The 15848-nt window shown below is 25.1% G+C and overlaps 1 protein-coding gene across 9 annotated transcripts in view; it reads right to left on the bottom strand.

Annotated features, from left to right (window-relative positions):
- LOC100201710 (adhesion G-protein coupled receptor D1) overlaps nt 1–12248 on the bottom strand; it is an 85296-nt gene extending 73048 nt beyond the window's left edge. For 6 of the 9 annotated variants that reach the window (XR_010637512.1, XR_010637511.1, XM_065792940.1 and 3 more), the window contains exon 1: nt 12095–12248. Coding sequence is in view for 4 of the 9 variants with exons in the window: in XM_065792940.1 (XP_065649012.1) it covers nt 12095–12118 (24 nt within the window). In the remaining 5 variants the exon portion in view is untranslated. Of the gene's footprint in view, nt 1–7687; nt 7813–10676; nt 10825–10844; nt 10955–12094 lie in introns of those variants that run through there. The other 3 variants (XM_065792944.1, XM_065792943.1, XM_065792945.1) reach the window with 3 other exon arrangements.
- Nucleotides 12249–15848: the final 3600 nt, after the last annotated feature.

Here is a 15848-nt window from a genome sequence, read left to right as displayed (position 1 = left end):
TAATCTTCGGGTAGTTCATAAATTATGTTGAAACCAAAAGAAAAGGCATTCCTCCATCTCTAGTATTTCTGAGTTTATTGGACCTGGAAAGTACTTCCTAGAGAAGATTTTTTCTTTATTCCTAGAGAACTGGAAAATACTTTATTCCTAGAGAATATAAACAGAACAGTTATTAAAAAATAAACTTTATTAAAAGAACAAAAAAGCATAGCATGCAATCTATACCATAATAAATATTCTAACAGAGATCTTGCCATTGAAAATTTTAATTAGTTTAGGGCTATGCTCTCCTACGCAAAAAAGAGAATCTCTAAAGATGCTTTCCTACATATAAAATGAACCTGTACTTTTACTAAAAACTTTAACTATGAAACTCCAATGGTTATTCAGTCAAATAAATGGCAGCTGCAAAATGACAGAAAAGACTTAGACAATGAAATAAAATCAATTGAGAAAAATTAGCAATAAAGAAGTTTACCAGAAAAAGATTTAAAAACTACAAAATGAGTTAGCATTTGTTGAGGTAACTTAACTTTGTAGTAATAAATATTTAGTTTTTTTTATATATTATTAAATATATATATTATATATATATATATATATATATATATATATATATATATATATATATATATATATATATATATATATATTAAATAATAAATAAAATACATTAATATATGTAAAACTATATTTTTACATATATTAACATTGTTATATATATATATATATATATATATATATATATATATATATATATATATATATATATATATATATATATATATATATATATATATATATATATATATACATTGTTATATATATATATATATATATATATATATATATATATATATATATATATATATATATATATATATACATTGTTATATATATATATATATATATATATATATATATATATATATATATATATATATATATATATATATATATATTAAATAATAAATAAAATACATTAATATATGTAAAACTATATTTTTACATATTTTAACATTGTTATATATATATATATATATATATATATATATATATATATATATATATATATATGCATGTCTATATACCCCTATAACACTTTAAAGTTACGTTGCGTATTGTAACGTAAACGAAATTCGGTATGTTATGCGCAAAATGTCTGTTATTTTTACGTAACTGAGGCGTAACATTTTACAAAATACTGTAACATAATGTTACATACAAAATGCCTGTTATATTTACATAACCGAGACGCAACATTGAAGCATAATGATATGTAACTCTGTAACATAACGCTAAGTACAAAATGTTTGTTATCTTTACGTAAGTGAGACATAACATATTAAGTAACAACATCTAACATTTTGACCTAATGAGACATATCATTGTAACATATAGTATCTTTTTAATTAAATGTTTATATATATTTATATATTTATATATATATATATATATATATATATATATATATATATATATTATATATATATATATATATATATATATATATATATATATATATATATATGCATTTGATATATAAAATTATAACATAAGAAAGATTGACAGTTTATACACATTTTTACTTGTGGGTTTATAAAAACTCGTGAAGTATTACGCTTATATTATTGATAAAAAAAAAACGTAATGTAACATACCAAAATCTAGATATGAGACATAGGTTAAAATTCATCTTAAATATAGATTTTTTTTAACGTTAAGTTACATTTTAGTTTACACTTTTTTAAATAAATGCACTTTCATAAGTTTAAATAAAATAATTGAGATGTAACTTTACAAATTGAAACTTTTTCCTTTTTTTTCGTGACAAATCAGTTAAAAAAAAAAATTTAATTAAGGCGAATCTATTTTACAATAAAAATAAACGCTGATAAGTAGCATTAAATATAGTAACTCATGAGTTACGATATTTAACAAAATTATTTTATTAATAATTATTTAAAACGATTATTGAAAACGCAATAACAGGTTTGTCAAAACTTTTGCAATTAAAAAAGATTTTAATAATTAACCCATGCTTGTGGGTTAGTTTTTAAAAAAGACTTCTTAAAGATAAATACAACTTTAAAAGTAACATAATGAAAAATATAAAAACAAGTACCTTTAAAAATTAAAATAACTTACTTAAACTAACTTACTTAAGGTACTTATTACCTTTAAAAGTATAATCAATCAAGACGTTACAAAACATAAAACATTGAACAAGAATTAAAACTTATTTTAAATACATCAGAAATATAAATTTTTTTATGTTACATGTCTTTTTTATTTTTTTTTAAAGTGTAACCAATTGAGAGGTAGCGTAATGTTAAAAAAATCTATGTTTGAGATATTTTAGTTACGCCTCAAATCTAGATTTAGTTACGTTATGTCTTAATTGATTACACTATAAAAATTTAAAAAATAAACATAACATTGCAACTTGAGACTAAGTAACCAATTGAGACAAAGCTATTTTACAATAAAAATAAAATAAAAGATAGTAATTGTAACCGATTGAGATGTAATGTAACTTCAAAATGTTAGAGGGGATATATATATATATATTTATATATATTTATATATATATATATAAATATATATATATATATATATATATATATATATATATATATATATATATATATATATTTAAACAACTTTAAAAAGTATTCTACACAATAGAGTGCTCAATGTTCTTAAAAGAACAGAGCAATTATATTAGTAGTAGAAAATCACTTAACAAAAATTTTGTTAAGTGATTTTCTACTACTAATATATATATATATATATATATATATATATATATATATATATATATATATATATATATATTATATGTATGTATGTATGTGTGTGTATATGTATATATGGGTAGGGTTGCCAGATATCCTGCTTTTATGGAAGAGAATACAGCGCCAAAACTGTAAAAAAAAAAATTTTTTACTGCGCTCTCCTTTTTAAAAGTCAGACATCTATATATGGGTGTATATTAGGGTGGAGTGATTTTGGAATCAGAACTATAGTAACCCTGGAGTAAATAGATTATCAAATAATAATAATAAAATGTATGACATGTTCTTGCTAATAATGCCTGGAAAATGGCTGGTTCACAAAAATGTACATTTATTTAGACTTAATCTATTTTCGAGGAAAACCGCCATTTTTTGATTTTTTTTTCAAAGTGGGCATGCGCATTGCGCATTGTTTTGTTGTTTTTAGATTTTTAAATTACAATTTATTAATAGCAAAACAATTTATAGAAAAAATGCCTAAGAGCAAATCCAGGAAAACTCGTTTGGAAAATAGTTTAAAATACGGAGGCCTCCCATCAGAAATACCTTCAGCTGATCTTCCAACATTTCGTCAAGTAATTCAGTTTTTTTATTTTACTGAAAGCAATAACCAAAATATTTCCAAACAGAATCTACTAGAAGAGGTTGAAAATTCTCTTAGTACTTTGTGGAATAAAGTAAACCCACGTCTACCTCTTCTTCAGAGAAATTCAATCTTAAGAAAATTAAGAAATCTTTATGAAAGAGTAAAATCTATAAACCGAGGACGTTGTAAATCTAAAAGTAAGGAGTATCAAGATATGATTTTAGATAAACTCTTTGATATATCATCATGTACTTGTGAATTAGCGACTGTTTTATGTAATGACAGGGATGTTAAGTGTAGCATATCAATTGCCAAGTAGAGCACATCTTGTGTCTTTGTAAAACTAGAAAGGTATTTGATTAAATTCTTTATATATTATTGTATATATTAGAATATTTGTTGTTTTAATCTGCAATTATTGTACTAAGAATTTTTTATTATACTTTGATTTCACTTCAATTAAACTAAAGTAGTTGATTGTTTTTAAAAATTATATTTAAGGTCCCTTCTGAAGACAGGGCATATATTTGTGACCAGAGAAACAAGATTGGTCCAAAAGGTATTTATCAGCAAGGAAAGGCTAATTTAAAATCTGGTACATTTACTCCGGAAAGGTTAGGTCAAGTAGAGCTTATAGATCATGTTAAAATGCCTTATGCTCATAACTCATTGATTGATTCTGGTCGCATATCTGAAGTTTCAGCATCTGATCCAGATGTTTTGGTAGTATATATATGTATATTTGTATATATATAATATATATATATATATATATATATATATATATATATATATATATATATATATATATATATATATATGTTATAATAACCTACAAATGAGTAGTCAATGTTCTTAAAGAACAGAGCAATAGTAAATTAGTAAAAACACTTATCTAATTTTTTTCTTAAATAAATTGTGTCACCATCTGTAAGTTTATCAGGAAGGTTCCTGACTATAATAATAGAATATAAGAAAAAAATTAAATGCGTTTTATCTAATTTATTTATATATATATATATATATATATATATATATATATATATATATATATATATATATATATATATATATATAAATATATATATATTTATATATATATATATATATATATATATATATATATATATATATATATATATATATATATATATATATATATATATATATATATATATATATATATATATATATATATATATATATATATATTGCAAACAGCACACTGGGGCAACGCAAAAAGAGCTTTGTTTCAACGATTTCAACATTTTTTAAATGTTGGCCCTACAAAGTGTGCTGCTTGAGATATATGGTTGTTTTTTTTTATATTTTAAATACTAAGTATTTTTACAGGTAAATGATTCTGAGGAAGAATATAATCCATTAAAAAGTTCTCAATTTAATTAAACTTGATAGATTTGCAATGGAGGCTGTCGGGTATATAAAATTTTCATACATATTGAGTTTAGATGAGAATTTCTTTAATATACTATATTAAAAGTATGAAAAAAAAATCATAAGTTCATTGTTCATCCCCAGTAGGAGAGGAGAGGGTGAATATAGAATGTTAAGGGATCACATATAGATAATATACTTTGCTTTTTCAGTTTTGTTTATTTATTTCATAGTTTCTTATTTGTAGGTATGCTGTCTCATCTCGTGCTGCAGCTGCACTAGCGAATGCTCTACTTCTAGATTATGGAATCATTAAACATGGAGATTTGAATCAAGTTGTAGATCGAAGCAAAATTGAGAGGTAAAAACTATTTCATTATATAAGTTAGACAAATATAAATATATCTCTTTATTTATTAGTTTATATAAATGCTTATTTACAAACCATTTAATATGATATTTTGCTAAATATAATACTTTGAGTTGTTTTATAGAGTGAAGAAGAAAATAATGTCAAGATATGGTGATCGACATGATAATAATTTAAGTAACTTGGTGTGTTTGGGTGTTGATGGTAAAGATGATAAAAATGTTCTTCAGTTTAAGGATGTCATTGAAAATGGAGAAACTCGCTTGTCAAGAGTTACTGAAAAAGAACATCATTTAACTTTTACTAATGAAAATAGTTTTAAAAATGGTTCATATCTCTCTCATAAAAATCTTCCATCAAATGGTGCAAGTGGTTTACTTCAAAGTGAAGTTGTATATAATGTTCTGAAAGAGTATGATAGTTTAAATTCAGTACAAGCTCTTCTTCTTAATAATACAAATGTCAACACAGGTTTCAAAACTGGAGTTGTTGCATGTTTAGAAAAGAAATTAGAAAGAAAAATACACCTTATCAGATGTACTTTGCATCACAATGAACTTCCATTTCGAAAAGTATTCAAAATAGTTGATGGCAGTTCGAAGTGTCCAAATAAATTTTCAGGACCTATTGGAAAGCAAGTTTCTATAGATTTCCATCTTAACCCACAAGTGAAGTTTACCAAAATTGATACTCCAGTGGAGATACTAAATATTCCCATTGAAGTAATTAATGATTTAAGTCACGATCAAAGACTATTATTTGAATATTGTCTTGGAATTTCTAAAGGATTTGTTAATCCCATATTTTTTAGAAGAAAAATTGGTCCACTAAACGACGCAAGATGGTTGACTTTAGCAATTCGAATCATGGCTTTGTATACTCGTACTGAAGCACCAAGTCTAGAGCATGTAAGGCTTGTGGATTTTATTGTACAAGTATATGCATACATTTGGTTTCTTATCAAAAGGTCTTCTAAATTTATGGATTCTCCGGGTATATTCTTTAAAATGACAGAACAGATAAGAAAGCAAGATGAGGAAATACAGAATATTTGTTTTAAAAATCTAAAAAAAAATTCATATTGTCTATTGCCTGAGAACTTTTGATATTGTATGCTTAGAGATGAAGATTCTAACATAAGGGAACAGGCGTTACTAGTCATTAAAAAACTCAGGACAAGTAAAGATAAAGAATGTCGTTTTACAAATATTGCTAATGTTGACATAAACTTTCAAGCAACTTCTTGGACAGAATTAATTGACTTTAAGAAAAGCAGTGAACCGGCATCAACAATATAGTTGAAGGATGACCAAATCGATGCACTAATTGCAACTAAAGAAGTTCGGAACTTACTTAAATTTCCTTCTCATGCGCAGAGCATAGAACGCGATGTCAAATTAGTTACAGAGGCTAGTCACCAAGTATATGGCAGAGAAGCTCGTCATAAATATATTTTGACCAAACTGAAATCCAGGGAAATTCGACCACATTTTGAACCTAAAAACGACTTGTGGTTTTTTAATAAATAATTTTGTTATGCATTTGATGTTAATAAAACATCTTTATATGAATGTACTTGTTTTTACTTTTTTGATTGCGAGGAATATAAAAGTGTGTTTAGGATTTAGGACCAATGCAGTAGAAGGGTAGTGGTAAAGTGTTCGACTCACATTTGCAAGATATTTATTTTAGAAATATTTCGCATATGCTCGTCCCTTTGGCAATTGAAATTTTATATTCATGAATTTAAGTGTTTATAATATATATAAAGTGTTTATAATGCAAAGAACAACTAAAAAAACAACTTAAAAACATGTTTGGATTTTGGTGATGGTATCCATGACTATTTTTATTACCACTAATTGTACTTTAAAAAATTAAAAATAACTTACATAAGTAAACTTTGTATATACAGTTAAGTAATTTTAAGTTTGCTGTTTAAAACTTGATTGCATTTTATATTAATAGATATGCCTTAAAATGAGGTATAAAAACTTGCTAAAAATAAATTAAATGTTTTAATGAGTATATTGCTTATATACCATTATATTAAATAAAATTTTTATAATTTATTATTAATTCATTTAACCATTTCATTATGAATAAATTTATTTGAAAAAATAAACTTTTGAATGGTTTTGCTATTTTTATTAATTGATTTCATAAATTGAAGAAAAACGTGAAAATTAAGAAAAGTTGCGTTTTTTCGCATTTTTTCAAAGTCGATTAAGCTTGCCATTTTTTATTTTGGATAGCTGAAATTTTTCATGAGCTCATATTTTACCCCGTTGAACTTACTCCCGGGTTACTAAAGTTGAATTTCCAAAAAAGTATGAAAATCACTCCAGCCTAGTGTATATATATATATACATATATATATATATATATATATATATATATATATATATATATATATATATATATATATATATATATATATATATATATATATATATATATATATATATATATATATATATATATATACAACAATATTACTACATATTAAAAATATGGTTTTATGTTACAGGAAATTACTTCAGGTTCTCCTCTTGGTTAAAACTATGATCCAATTAGTGTTAAATATACTTTCAAACAAGATAATAAAATAAGTTGTTGGTAGAAAAATTTCTATTTGAAAATCCTTCCTCATAACATGATATCTAGAAAAAAAATCAAGAAGAAACGTGACATCAATAATAAACACAGCTAAGGCTATTAGTGATAGCTATAGGCTACACAGCTATAGGTGATTATATGATTATATATTGATTTATTTTGACATATTAGATATAGCAAGAAAGATAAACTGTGTTGTTGAGTATATTTTTCACTTAATGAGAGCGTAGAACAAATATACCAGCTTTCAAAATAAGTAGACAGACTTATTTTAAAACCTGGTAGACATTTTTCTAGGCTTGATTTGCACATTCCCAAGGGTATCATTACCCCATAGTTTCAAAATATGGTCAACTGCAAAATTAAGGTGTTCTGCATGGGTCATATGCTGGGATTTTCTGGTAACTCACCAATTCTAACAGTTTTACATAGTTGCCTAAACTGAACTTTGCAGCAACTTCTCTCTAGGGCTAGAACAAGAACCTGTTTTTATTCACTATAGATAAATTGTTGTTGCTAATATCAAAGTCTTTCATAATTCCTTTTTCTTAAAATTCATATTTTAAGTGCTGAATGTGCTGTAGAATAAGTGATAGGAGCAGCCATGTAGGTAGTTGGTACAGATACAACAGATGGGTATATTAGAGTTAAAGCTTAACACAGAGAGTTTTTACCTGTTGTTGTTTTGTTTTTTTTTAAAAAAGATGTTTTATCTAGTTTTATATGTCAACAGACTTGAAAGATATTATGTTATTTTATATCAAAATAGTAGTATTATCAAAATGTTATTTGGGTATATTATAGACCTGTTTTTTTGGTGAAACCATATCATTGAAACTGCCTCTATTTCAAAAATTTATAATTTCTGAAACACAATAAGGATTATTTACAAATTCTTTGATCATTAAATTTTTAAAGTCGCATACCCCACCACTCCCCGTTACTCTCTGAAAAAAGTGTGGTTAGGATATACACTAAAAAAGAACTCTGAAACTTATAATTGTCTTGAAATGTTATTTGATTAATATTGTATAGCGTTCAAAATGTAGGACATAAAAAAAATATGACAAATGAGATTTTATATATTTTTCTCAATACCTAAAATTAAAAATATTGGAATCATAACTTCCGATCAAAAAAAAATTTAGTGAAACCCCCTTTAAAATTTGATTTTACATAAGAATACATCTTTTCCAACATTTTTAGAAGGATAAAAATTTCTTGCTGTACCCTATTATATACATACTTGATTAACTGTATATTTTTACCATTATTGTGCCCAAAATAGTGTTAAAACTACAATCTACAAGCTTAAGCTGCTTCTTGATGAATTTTTCTAGAACTTATGTTCACGCTGGTACATCGAGTACAACAACAATTTATCAGCATTTATTTAGTCAATTAATTTATCAGCATAGTTTTATTAGTAAAAATAGGAAAAGCTTGTCAAGTAAAGCAAAGCAAACAAACTCACAGTAAAAAGAGAAAGGTTTACAAGAAATGTTCATGGTTCTGCAAAAAATGATAGCCTCTCAGATATTGTAAGTATCAAATTGTCAACAACAAGTTTAAGTGCTGCTAAAAGCACTTACCAATTATTGAAAACCCACTTAATTTATTGCATGCAATTATTGGGCCATGAATAGACACTAAAAAATTCTGTAAAACTATAAATTTACCAAAGCCTTTGACAAAAAACAGTTTTAAAAAACTGATCAAAGTAATTGCAATACCTGTTAAAAACATAGTTAAACAAATGCTGCAAATAAATCCCTAAAAACAGCTAATGGCTGACACTAATGGCTGTTTTATACCTTGCTACGGTACAGACAATTGCTGAATGGAGTTTTCTGTTATCCCTACTGTTGGCAGCAAAGTGTTAAATGTTGAAGTCATGTCCAGATATTGTAAAGGTTGTAGTGTAACTCAAAGCCTCCAAAAATCTGAACCAGGTTTTAATATGATTGCAGAATACAAAGCATTAAATAATAAAAGAATAGGAAAAGCAGAAATTAGAACAAACCCTGATAAAAAAGTTAGGGCTGCAAAAAAAAAAAAATAATACCTAAAAAGGAAGGTGACTTTTATGTATTAAGTGGATTTGGAAAATTAGTTACTTTTTTACATTTTTTATATATATAATTATTCTATATTTAAAGTTTTGACCTAAATTGTGTTTTCTCAGAATACAAATTTGTGGAACATTGCCAATATATTTGGATGAAGCATTTTCCATATTATACTCTATGAAATGAATGAAATTAATTTAATAATTTTGCTCTTAAAATTTTGTCTATATGAAAAACAGATAAAAAATTTGATCATAATTTTTGGTTGTGTTATTGTAATGACAAAATATTATAAAAAATAATTATTATAATAAGAATTATTATGATAATAATTATAATAATTATTATTAAAACAAGAAATTTATTTTTCATATTAAAATAATAATTCATTATGACAACATTATGAATTAATTTTGAATAATAATAATGTAAACATTTCTTTGTATTTTGGCCAGGATTTTGAAGTCATTTCGTGGTCATTTTATGAGTATTTGGTAATTCCCATGGCAACATGGACTTTCAAAAAAAAAACTTTAATCAGTATCCTTAATTCACCATGTCTTTTACCCATAATCATTTTTTGTAAAAATACTAAGATTTAAAATCAAAAAGAATAGAGGAGGGTAGCCATTGAAAAAAAAGGTGGCAAAATAAGTTTTGATGAAATTTGAAATTTAAATATTAGCGCAAAAATACTTACAAATTTTCCTTCGTAAAAGTCTATTTAGAATGAGAAAATGGTTCCGTCTCTATAGTAGTAGAGACAATAGTTTTTGTGTGTCAGTACTGACACACAAAAACATGCATATACCTTTATATGCAAAATACCTTTTTTATACCTGCTTAGAGTTTCAATATTCCAGATATTCATTAGGAGAACAAAGAGTCATTTTTTCATTTTAAAGCTTTGATATTTTGAATCAAATCAGATAACTTCAATATTATATTTTAATAACTAAAATAACACTTTTAACATTATTAAAATGTTATTACTCTAACAATCATACCCGTTAAAAAAATTTCAGTTTTTAAAAAGTACTCGTTTCTAGGGACGCCTGTCGGACCTATTACGGACATCTTTGTTTGAATGTGTATAGACACGTGATGATAGAGATGTGCGTTTGAAAGTGTGTAGACACGTGCGTTGAAGAACGTGCGAAAATGAGTTTTATTTGAAACACAGCCAAGAGCTAGATCGGAAACCAGTTAAATAGCCACATGTTATTTTTTTTTATTTTAATAGATATACTATTAATCAAAAACATTCTTTGTTTTTTTTTTAGTTTATATAATTTAAATCAAAAGCACGTCTACAACTTATGAAACACCCTGTTTATTATCCAAAGCCTCCAAATTAAAAAAACTTTTATTTGAGACAGACACCAAGTGATTTTCTAATTATAACAAAAACACCCTCAAAAAAGCCCCTAATTGTCTCCCTCAATAAAGAAAGCACTTTCTTTTTTTTAATAAAAAATTTTATCTTAAAAACGAACATAATTTATAATTAGGTATCAAATTTCATTAAAATACCCAACGAGAAAATTTCATTAAAATACCCAACGAGAAAATTTCATAAAAACACCTAACGAGAAAATTTTATATATGTGCCTTATGCGTCATCAATAGGTAGCCACACAGTTTGTGGGATGGTGTAAATGTGGCTATGATAATTTACCAATTAAGCGGTAGCCACTTATGGCCCACATATGGTTAAAATACTTACACTAGTTAAGTATTATAAACACAGGCCCGTAGAAACAAAAATTATATTGGGGGGGGGGGGTTGTTAAACTCCGAAAAATTTTTGTGGAACTTTTTTTTTTTACTTAATTTTTTCAGTAAATTTCTTAAAAATTATTTATTTCAAAAATTTTTGGCAAATGCCCCTGCTGCCCCCCCCCCCCGGTTGCTACGGTCCTGAAACTCTATAACCATACATGACTCACATCTACGCCATCCCGTAAATCGAGTGTGGTTATCACATGTTGCGCACACAAATTTTTTTTGTCAAGCAGTTATTTATTGGAGAATATTTCTCTTTAGTTCGATTTCAATAAAATAAAAAAAACTGGAGCTTTTCTTTGGCTATTTGGTTGTTAATTTTTTTCTACTTTTACAAGAAATTTCATTAGATAAATTCTGGTTTCATTCATTTTTAATAAAATCAAACTAAACTTTACTTTATTTAGAAATAACTTTCACTAATTTTATTAACTATAAAAAGTATAACAATCAACAAATTCTTATTCCATACCTCCATTCTAATTTTAGCAGTCATCAAAATATTTTAAAATCGCTATAGCACATTTTTTTCTGAGTTTTTTTTAGTTAATCTATTATCAACACAACTCAGTTATTATCTAAATTTTATTGATAATTTTTTAGCTGAATGTTATAGCAATAAAATTAAACATATAAATGTTATCAATATAACTTGATTATCATATGTTTAATAGTTTATCAATTTTAAAGAAACACTGCAGCGTATTTAGTAAACAAATGGTTACATGATAGTAAACATATAAGTTGCATGTTACTTGTTTGATGTCAGAGTAAATAGAACAAACATAAAGTGTAGAATACAAAAAAAATTTAAAAAAAATATAACCTTTAAAGTATAAATCTTAAAGCCCATTTTTCTCTTATTTGTAAAAAAATGCTAAAAATATTTATAAAAAAAAAATTAAATAGACCATAAAGCAAAACTAAACAGAAATGGAAAATATTTTCATTTTTTATTAATTGTTTTTCAATTTTCAATTTTTAATTTTTTTTAAAGATGAACAAACTGTTTAAGGATATCATTCAATATTTTTGTTTAATATAAAGTAATTAATCAATAATTATTGAGTTATTTTTACTCTGTTTAAATTAATAATAACAAGAAAAAAAAGAAGCAAACCAGGCGGCTTGTTCGCATAAGGGGAAAAATAAATAAATGAATAAATAAAAAACAAAAAATAATATAAAATAAGATAAAAATAAAGATAAAGAAAAAAAAAAAAAACATGAATGTATAAAAAAAAATTTTTATTTTGTTATTTAGGTACCCCAAGAAGACCTAACGGTCTTGTCACAAAGCACCGCAGAAGTGCATTTAACTAGGAAGCTCACGCCTCCTTCCTTTCCGTGACGCGAAAATATGTCCAAAGTTCATTTCGAACCTGGATCTCCTGCTTATTAAGCAAGCGCTCTAACCACTGCGCCACGGCCGCTATATATAAACAAAACATAAAAAATTAAGTAAATAAAAGAGAATAAGATTACATTGATAAACAAATAAAACTTTATTGTGCATATCTTGTTAACTAGGTGGTTTTTTAAAACAAATTACATATGCTGATTTCAAATATGCAAATCATTTTTCACCATCACGTCAAGTTGTAAAGATATTTGGGTTCAAATCTTTAGTATTTAAGGTAAAGTCCCTAATATTGTCGAAAAAAAAGTATTTCAAAAGTATGTCAACCTGGGTCTCAAAAGAAGCGTATTTTCATAGAGATATAGAAAACATAAATATTTTTTCTTAAAATTTATTGACAAAAAAAATATGTGAAAAAATGATAAAGACTTTTAAAAAAATTTCAACAGAATGATATTCAGCAAAAATACAAAAAATACTTATTTTTATTACAAATGAATAACATTTTTAAAATCTTTAAAAAACCACTTAGTTAACAAGATATGCACAATAAAATTTTATTTGTTTATCAGTGTTATCTAAGATATTTAGAAATAACTTAATTCATTGCCAATAGTAAGAAGTTTTTGTTTAAGTTTTACTTTAAATATATGAAAAGAAGTAGTAGTTTTGATGTCGTTATTAAGTTAATAATTCCATAATTTGGGTCCCCCATTTTGCAATAGAGAATTTGGTGGCTGTAAAATAGGTTTTGGGTTGAATGTAGTTCTGATTTGAAAATCTAGTAGAGTAAAATTGATTTATTTTGTTAAAAAGGGTATTAAATATTACAGGTGTCATTTTGTTATCAATTTTGTACATATAATTTTATTATCAGTTTTTAATACCAGTTTATAACCAATTTTTAATATAATTTTTTTTTAGTTAGTTACTTTTATAGGCAAATGTAAATTACAGTTTGAACTTTAAATTATGTAATGTATTAATTACACAGGTCAACAAAAAAAATTTTTTTTCTGGTGCCGAGCAAACAATTTGTTTTTTGTATAGCATTTCTCATTTTGATTTCAAATATGCAACTCTTTTTTTACCATCAGGTCAAGTTGTAAAGATATTTAGGTTCAAATCTTAAGTATTTAGGGTAAAGTCCCTAATATTGTCAAAAAAAAAGTTATTCAAAAGTATGTCAACCTGGGTCTCAAAAGAAGCGTATTTTCATAGAGATTTCAAAAATGTTATTTATTTGTAATAAAAATTAGTATTTTGGTGAATAACATTTTGTTGACTTTTTTTTAAGAGTCTTTAGCATTTTTTCACATAATTTTTTTGTCAATAAATTTTAAGGAAAAATATTTATGTTTTCTAAAGTTTGTTTATTTTATTTGATATTTCTATATTTTATGCATAATAGTTTTAATGGTTTAACTTAAGTTTATACCAAAGCTGAAGTATAAATCTATTTTACCATTTACCTATTGAAATAGGCTTTAAATAACAAGTATATTAATAGTTTGTTTAGAACAGACCTACCATGACTCGTATTTTGGGTCACTGATTATTTGAGTTATATTTTTTAGATTAATAATCGAATGACATATTTTTAAGATGTAAAAAAATATATATATATTTTTAAGGTGTAAAAAAAAGTTTACTATTGTTGTATTTTGTTAATTTGTAAGTAAATGTGCAAAAATATTTGTTTTGTTAATTTGTAAGTAAATGTGCAAAAAATATATATACTTATATAAGTAAATGTTTTTGTGTTGCATTTTATTATTTTGGAAAAAGCTCTTAAATTAAATCTTGATTACTTTTAATTAAAATAAATCTTCTCTTCTGCCGATAACATGTGTGGGGAGGGGGGATCTTTATGAAAAACTTTAAATTTCAAAAAACACCGAGAAATGTCACGCCAAGTTTTTATATCGTTTATGTTTTACCTTTTATAACAAATTATTTAAATAAAGTGACAATATGAAGAATAAATATAAAAATGATAGATGTGGAGCAAACATAACCTAAACTGTTTTATGGTTACGAACAGGTAATTTTTTATTATTTTCAAAATCATATCAGCAGCTGTTGTTTTAAAATAGATATAAAATGCGTACCAGATATGAACCGTATCACTCGAAAAATTTCTTTTGTTCTTATGCGACGGCGAGTAAAATGTTCAAATTTACAAGAAAAGATAAAAAAAACTGTCCTTAACCACATTGAGTAGTTGCAAAAAATTTCATATGCCACAAACTTTAAAAAAACTTCATCAAGCCAGGCATAAAAGCATTTGCTTTTTTATTCACCCGACATGTAATTGCTCAGTTTTGCGCTAATAAATTTTTAGCAGTTTTGCTCAAATATTTACTACGTAAAGCTGAGCAATTGTTAAGCGTAATCATTACTCTTGTGTTTATAAAATTTTGAATGATTTATCTCAAAGTTTTGTTTATGTAAAGCTGAGTAAAAGCAATTGCTTTTTTTTATTTACTTGTCCTAAGGTTTCTTAATTTTGGGCGGGCTTGGATGACAAACTCTGAAGTTAAAAAAGATGAAATAGTCACACAAAAATTATTTTGATATTTTTTCTGCTTCTGATTACTATAACTGGAATGTCCGTGGAAAAATGCAAGTTAAATAATGTTTTTAGTTAGTGCATCATGATTGAAAATGAAGAATAAATCCTTTTTAAGTTATGTCAGGCCTAACCTCTAATTTTTCAAAGCGTCCGTTTTCTAACATTTTTTCTTTTATGTATTTTGCTTTATTAAAGAGTAATATAATTATTTGTATGCTATTAATTCTATAAAATCTATTTATTTTTTTTAAATTCAATAAGCGTTTCTACTTTTATAAAAATCATTTGACA

Source organism: Hydra vulgaris, chromosome 03, assembly GCF_038396675.1.
Source record: "Hydra vulgaris chromosome 03, alternate assembly HydraT2T_AEP".
NCBI classification, from domain to species: Eukaryota; Metazoa; Cnidaria; class Hydrozoa; order Anthoathecata; family Hydridae; genus Hydra; species Hydra vulgaris.
The sequence above is the reverse complement of the archived record's forward strand: the minus strand, read 5'-3'. Positions and strand labels throughout refer to the sequence as shown.